Here is a 7,824-nt window from a genome sequence, read left to right on the forward strand (position 1 = left end):
GAGGAGGGATGGCGTCCTGGCCCTGTCGTGCCTCCACGGGGTCGTACTCCTTACCGTCATAGTTGGCGTCGAAGAACTTCTTGAACCACTGGATGAAATCCAAGTTGTCCTGAAATCGACCCTTGACGAGCTTCTCTACTGGAATTATCTGCAAGTAACACAGTTTCGCTAAATCTCCATGCGTCCACACATTCTTATTATTATTTCTTATTATTTACGCCGTCTCAGTCCCTCACCTTGTCCACGTTCATCCTCTTGAAGGAGGCCTGAAGAAGTTTAAAGTTGTGAATGTACTCATGCTCCAGCTTGGCCTGGAACTTGACCTTCTTAAGACTGATGCAGCCGGGGAAAAGCATGTCCATGAACTGGCAGTAAGCGGCTCCTGCAACGGGGAAACCGTTCAGGAGGAGAATGTTAGATCAAATGAGGAATAAAGCACTGTGGGTCAGGCTGCTATGGAAAAATAAACAACATGTTTTCAGATTTTCTGCTTCTACATTTAAGTTGATTATTTTCTGATAAGGAGATAATTATGGTGTGGCCATGAGATAAATAAAAACAAAAACATTCATTTATGGGAATGAGATAATTCAGGCATAAGAACAAGATCATTAAGGGATGGGAAAGAGATAATTAAAGAACAGGAATGAGATAATTAGAGAAATGAGATCATTAAAGAACAGGAATGAGATAACTAAAGGAATGAGATCATTAAAGAACAAGAATGAGACAATTAAACAACAGGAATGAGAATTAGAGGAATGAGATCATTAAAGAACAGGAATGAGATAATTAAAGAACAGAAATGACAATTAGAGGCATGAGATAATTAAAGAACAGGAATGAGAAACAGGAATGAGATAATTAGAGGAATGAGATAATTAAAGCACAGGAATGAGATCATTAAAGAACAGGAATGAGAAACAGAAATGACAATTAGAGGCATGAGATAATTAAAGAACAGGAATGAGATAATTAGAGGAATGAGATAATTAAAGCACAGGAATGAGATCATTAAGGCACACCAAAAAATAAGTTAATTCAATTCATGTTCTATTTCTCTTATACACCTGTAATTTTCTCAAAATTTCTGTTTAGTAAAGAAGGTCAATTGAGACTCATTATTATCCGTTTATAATTACATGTAACGTTGTAAAACAAATTCAGTTCCTGTTATCACTTTGTTTATAGCGGTTATAAACATCCAGCCTTTATTTTTTCCCTCTAATATAAAAAATGGAGCTTGTCCTGTTAAAACACAAAGTGCAAGTCAAAAAACATTGCCCAACTTTCCTTATTCCATGACTATTTTTACCCTCATCGGCGCGGTTTCCCGGGCAACAAAACACGGAGCTAATGTTTTTATGCCTAGGTCAGATTCCCATAAGATCCAGCCGAGTTTACCTGAAGAGAGCTGCTCCACTTTCGTGTAGTTTAAACTGAGCAGATCGTTGACCCAGGCCGTGATGTCATGCCTGCTCATAGTCTCCTGGGTGATTGAGGTAGAATACACGTTGACCGCCATGCCCCAGCTGTGAACGACACACACCAACATCAACACCAACTCTTACAGCATGGTTTCAAACATCTTCTCCATCATCTGTCGAGACCAACATGTACTTCTTCTGTCTCCGTGTCATTATTTAAAAGTAATAACCAGACTTTCATATACACACATACCCTTAATGACTCACAATACTCAAGCCATGGTCTCTTGTTAGACATTAAAACAGTCAAGGTGTGCAGTTATGGAAAAGTAATGAACATGAGAATGTGGGGAGATGCATTACTCTTAGCACCCTCTAGATGATTATTTTCCTTTTAGAGCAGTGTTTTACAACTTGTTTATCGAAGAACAAACCCTGAGCTGAGTTTTTTAGTCACTTCCTGTTCTCACTTACGTTATAGCAGACAGACAGACAGACAGAGAGAGAGAGATAGATAAATAAGCTTATCATGATAGTGAGAACCTGTTAACAGTCTGTCCTAACCCTTTAACAACGCACTGACACTGGAGACTCCTTTCTTTAGTCTGTGATGCTAATCACAACAAGCTCATCTTGTATAATTACAGCCGGATAATGAGGTATGTTTTCATTAGAAGCTTTTTTAGAAGATTTCTTAACTGACATTACTCTTCTGTAACCTGCAAATGAGCACATATGCCAACAGGGTTGCCAGGGGCATGTATTTTGCCCCAAATTACCCTAGCTTTCCAGCAAATGGAGTCCATTTAAACAGATGGTAAGGTGCGGGTGCAGACATTTTCTGTGGGTTTCTGATGTAGAATAAAATGAAAAAGGACAGACGAAAAGGAGAGGATAACATCCGAGTGTTAGGAATGTGTGCAAACCACTGTGAAAAGAAGAGAAACCCATCTCATTTAATTTCCCAGTTAATTCCTGGAAAAAGTCCCAGTTAATTTCTGGAAAAAAAACCCCCAGTTAATTACTGGCACAATTGCAGTTAATTTCTGGGGGTGAAAAATCCCAATTAATTCCTGGGGGCTGGGGGGGGTCTGTCTGGAATCCCAGTTAATTTCTGGCAGAAATCAAAGTTTATTTATAAAATCCCAGTTAATTTCTGGAAAGAAAATCCCAGTTAATTTCTGGGTGGAAAAATCCCAGTTAATTTCTGGAAAGAAAATCCCAGTTAATTTCTGGAAAGAAAATCACAGTTAATTTCTGGGGGGAAAATTCCCGGTAATTTCTGTGGGAAAAAAACAGCTATTCTCTGGAAAACCTCCCAGTTAATTTCTGGCAGAAATCCCAGTTAATTTCTGGAAAAAAGGTATTTTGACATGTAGCTGGGTTGGACATGTTTCTGAAACCTGTGAGCCCTGAAATAAGATTTAGGTCTGTAACATACATTTATGGACTTTAACCATCAGAAAACTAAAGTACATGTAGAAGGAAAAGAACTTATAGATAGATAGATAGATAGATAGATAGATAGATGGATAGATAGATAGATAGATAGATAGATAGATAGATAGATAGATAGATAGATCATGAACGTCTGAGGAGAAAATAAAAAAAATCCAGTCAGACTTGAAGGAAATGCTTAAAGGTGTTGTGCGGGCTGCTTCAGAGCTCCATGTTCTCTCATTACCCAACACCGAGGTGTTAATTCAATCAGAAAGTTGCTTATTTAATCGAGATTAAAATGATTAAAGCCCTGTCAGCGTCCCTAAATCAGACCTTAATCATTAGCTTAGCTTCGCGCAAAAAAAAAAACGGTACTCCTACCTGTTTTCGACAAACCCCGCCTCCTCACCGTGGATTGGCTAGGAATCCGCACGGTGACGCGCTATCCAATCGAAAGAGAGGAAGCGGCCAATCACATCCCGGGAAGCGGGATGTATCGGAATACAGGTGGGAAGTTGAACAAAATTGAGATGGGGCTATAATAATGTAATAACGCTAACCTGTGTGCCGTGTTATATACATCAATATCAGTGATTTACATTAGGTCAGCATGTTTCATTTAAACATTTACATATTAATATGTCATTAGTGTTTCTCTCGCACAAACACACACAGGCCTCTTCGTGTCCCGTTTTAACACCGCAAGGATGGTGCATGACATATTTTTGGGGCATATTAATAACTTTTAGTGATATAAACACGTCTTTTGAAGGTGGCGTCAAATCCTCCGCTGTGGAGAAGATCTCGAGCCATTTCCAAACGCAACGTAATGCACTAAGAGAAACCGATCCTGTCACGGTAACAAACGAGAAAAATCCACGCGCCATATCACTGCTCCAGATTACGCCTCAGATATTTTTAACGGTCGTTGTTTGTTTGTTTGTTTGTTTGTTTTACCTGTACGCGCGCTCTCCTCGCACTGTGTTCTTTCTGTAAGGGATGATGTTGGTTCCATTGTCCTGAATGATGTCGTTATTATTCTCTCCGTTCGGGGACAGTGCTTGAGTGGGACCTGGCATTTGGGGTCTCGGAAAATAATAATAATAGTAGTAGTAGTAGTAATAGTAATAAAAAAAACAACCACGGCGATAATATTAATAATAATAACAACAGATAACCTCAGCGGTTTTTTTTTTTTTGCTTGGTTTCTAAGGCGGGTCTCGCGCGGAGCTCGGCGGTGACGTCACCCCTAGTGACACCACCCCCCTTTCCTGTCCCACGTGACTATGAGTGCCGTGATTTCGGGTTTTTTCTCTCGCTAGAAACAAAACCAAAACGTAAAAAGTAATGTTCTTTGAGGCTTGAAGAAGGAAAAATATCTAGTTATAAAATATATTCGTTTCCTGTTATCACGCTTTAGTTTTCATTTAAAAACGACGAGCAAGGCTGTTTGACTGCAGTGCACGTTCGAAGCAATACTCTATCCAGCCGCTAGGGGCCGCCAAAGTTAACTCATTTCCAGCAATAGTTTGTTTCGATGCGTTTTATTCCTCTTACACTACAGCGCTTTAGTGAGACCTGAGAATTCAGTCTGGAAAGATTTAAGACAGTTCTGGAAAAGAAATAAAGAAAGGAAAATATTATTTATATATAAGCGACAACTGTTTCTGTGTGGTTTTGTTTACGTTTTCACGCTGGTGCTTTGCTCCAGACTCAACCTGAAAGTATGGAACGTTTCAGGAAATGTAAACGTAAGCTTTGTATCTTTGTTTTTTCGAGGCTGGAAATGATCCAGAGAACCGATCCTTGGTGCCGGTGCTCGCTTCGATCGGACCTTGCGTCAGACTTGTAACGTTAGTTCCTGTTTCGAGTTTCCTGATGTTGGGGAAAAAGGTTTGTTTTTTCCCAGCGGAGGAGACGGCACGCCTTACTGATAAATAAAACCAGACGTTCACAAGACTGGAGCACCGTCATGCATCTGAACAGTGCTGCTCTTCACCACTTTCGTGTTACAGGAGAAGAAATTCATTAAAAAAATAAACAGCAACCAAATGTCAACCATTTTGCAAATCTGACTATACAAAAAACGATTTGGAAGGAATTCTTACACGTGAAAGCAAACCTCTCATTCTAATTTTCTCCCCTAAATGAGTACATAATGTGGCCAAAAGTTTGTGGACACTTTAGCTCTGGTTCTTCCCACAAACTTAGAAGCAAAGATTTTCTAGAATGTCTTTGTATTTGTTTTCACTGGAATCAAGAGGACAAACCCTGTTCTAACATGACAATACCCCTGTGCACAAGGTGAGCTCCATGAAGACACGGTTTGCCAAATTTGGAGTGGAAGAACTGCGCAGAGCCCTGACTGAACATCTTTGGGTTGGGTTTGAACTGGAAACCCCAGACCACCTTGACATTCCCACATCAGTGCACTAATGCTCTAATGATCACAAATCCCCAACAGCTGCACTCCAACATCCAGAAGAGTGGAACAGCAAAGGGGGAATAAATCTGGAATGGGATCTTCAGCAACACCATGAGCGTGTTGGTCAGGGCTGGCTATATAGATCGGATCCCAATGGAGACTCATACACAAGCATGAAAATGCCTTAAGGTGGGTCTCTCATTGAGCTCAGGAGGATACTACTAATAGGAGGATGGCTTAGAATCTCTCAGAACAGCACATACACACATATAGTCAAGGTGACAGTGGGCTAAATGCCTCAGAGACAGCACCTAACAAGAAAATTTGGTTTACACGACTTCAGGATCAGGCTGGTTTAGGTGGTAAACTACGCAGAACTACTGTCGTAATGGTGGATCTTCATTCTGACCTAAAGGACACCACTTTTTAGACAAGTGGTGATCCAGTACTATCTTCCTCACTGCATCGCATTGTTCTTTCCAGTTAAGGATGTTTTTAATAGAAAAAAAATTAAAAATCATGTGTTAATGGTTAATTCTTAATGCACACTGTTCAAGGTCTTGAACAGATTAAAAAACACACACTTATAGGAAAATAATCAATGACAGAGTGGTTGTGAGGAAGCAGATTTCCTGTTGCCATCTCAGAGTTGATTTTCCTATAACAGAAAGGGTTTTATGTCTCCTATACCTCAGCAATTTGACAACTTTTTTTTTTTGCTTATTAAGGAACGACAGACACGCTGTCGTTTTTATCCATTTATAGCTGTAAATACTAACAATCTGTTTATTATCAGCCTTAGGTTTTGTCAATGTCTCACTGTTAATAGTTACTATAGAAACATTAACAAGTGTGATTTGCAGCTACACAAGTGCAACAGAAAGCTAACAGACATCTTCCTAACCTGTCCAGAATCCAGACCTGACCAGCGCTATGGTACAGACGTGTACGTAACGCAGTTATTCTATTAGACAAACGCTCATATCGAGTGTACTCCCATTAACCTTCTGTGGAGCTCAACCTAACGCGGAAACTGGACACGAGCTTTCACCTAAGATAAAATGTCCGCTGGACTCTTTAAGATCCTTGCTGTTGGAATATGTGAACCTCTGTGGATGAAAACACCTCTTAGGAAAGGAATTAAAAATACAACTTGTTCAGGAAAATAATAAAGAAAATGACTGTGGTGTGTGGAAACGTTTTATTCCTTTTACACCACAGCATTTTGTCCGCAATTACAATTTTTTAAAATTAAAATAATAAATTCTCATAACGCTCTTATAAATGATTGTTTCTATAGTAAACAATTATTATTATTATTTATAAAAATGGTCAGAAAACATAAGTTTTCCCCTCAGGTAATGTTTACATTTACATGTTACAGAAGGAGTCTCCAGTTCTAGTGCTCTTTCTAACAGTTGTTTTGTTTACTTTCACACTTTGTGTTACTCAGAAGCTGTTTTATTTGTTGTCTTGCTAAAGAAAGTAAACGCTCTGACAGTCGCTAGAACACGACGCAATGTTAGATAGCTTTCAACGCCAACACACGTAGCCACTAGAGCTCTTGGAGACGTGGAAAAGCGATGTCAAACTGCTGAGGTGTAAAAGAAATAAAACACAGATTTTTCTAGAACAATACTACATGTTTCTCTAAAAACATGACATATACACGTGTGTGTGTGTTTTATTCCTTATTTAATTTCCCTTTTGGCTAATTTTAACGTCACAACAGCTCTTTATGCAGATGTTAAAGTTATCAATAAATAAATAAAGCAGCCAGTGTAGAGTGTTAGTGAATATTCATTGAAGCTCTTCCACATTGTTCTGTAGTACAACAGCCTCATTGATTCATTTCTTTCCCCTTTTCTCTATATGTTCCAGCACAAGCTTTACTCTGACTGGTGTTTCCCTCCATTTTTTTCCATTTGTATTTTATCCAAAACAAAACAAAACAAAACAATTATTAGAAATTAAACCAAGCAGTCATGTTGTAGGTTTTAACTTGTTAAGCCTAGTAAGCTAACTAGCTAGCTACCAAGCTAACGCCATGTTATCGTAAAACCAACAAACAAACAAACAAAGCAGGCAATTATCGAAAGGAATATTGACAGTAGTTTAAACAAACAAACGAACAAACAAATAAATAAGCAATGCATGGTCATTTTATTAGTAATGAAAAAGCCGACATGTTGGAGATTAGTGCCAGCTAATCTAGCTAGCCGACACACTCAAAGCTGCGCGCGCTGCGTTACTTCCGGACGTCATGCTCCCCCCTCCCACCCCCACCTCCTCTTAATAAATAGCGTAACAAACAGATCTCGGTTACTTTTCATGCCGCGGGTATACCGGAGACATGATCCACACCTTGATCCAAGCTCGACTCACCCGTAAACTCCCTCAACTCCGACCTGGATACACTCTTCAGCCGCTTCTGCTCAATCCCCACCTCCTGCATGCACTCTCTTTACGCCACCGAGTGACGTCATAACCGCACCCTGTTGACTGTATAAGGAGCTCGGTGTGGTGCTGTTG

The 7,824-nt window shown here is 39.6% G+C and overlaps 1 protein-coding gene across 3 annotated transcripts in view; it reads right to left on the bottom strand.

Annotated features, from left to right (window-relative positions):
• mapre2 (microtubule-associated protein, RP/EB family, member 2) overlaps positions 1-7,824 on the bottom strand; it is a 12,754-nt gene extending 4,930 nt beyond the window's left edge. The window contains exons 1-4 of one of the 3 annotated variants that reach the window (XM_058391353.1): positions 7,678-7,824; positions 1,405-1,532; positions 237-382; positions 1-148 (exon numbers count right to left, since the gene is read on the bottom strand). The exon at positions 1-148 is cut by the window's left edge and continues 69 nt beyond it. In XM_058391353.1, the coding sequence (XP_058247336.1) occupies positions 1-148; positions 237-382; positions 1,405-1,525 (415 nt within the window). In that variant the 5' untranslated portion in view covers positions 1,526-1,532; positions 7,678-7,824. Of the gene's footprint in view, positions 149-236; positions 383-1,404; positions 1,533-3,824; positions 4,120-7,618 lie in introns of those variants that run through there. The other 2 variants (XM_058391349.1, XM_058391341.1) reach the window with 2 other exon arrangements.

The sequence above is a fragment of the Hemibagrus wyckioides genome, linkage group LG01 (genome assembly GCF_019097595.1).
Source record: "Hemibagrus wyckioides isolate EC202008001 linkage group LG01, SWU_Hwy_1.0, whole genome shotgun sequence".
NCBI lineage: Eukaryota > Metazoa > Chordata > Actinopteri > Siluriformes > Bagridae > Hemibagrus > Hemibagrus wyckioides.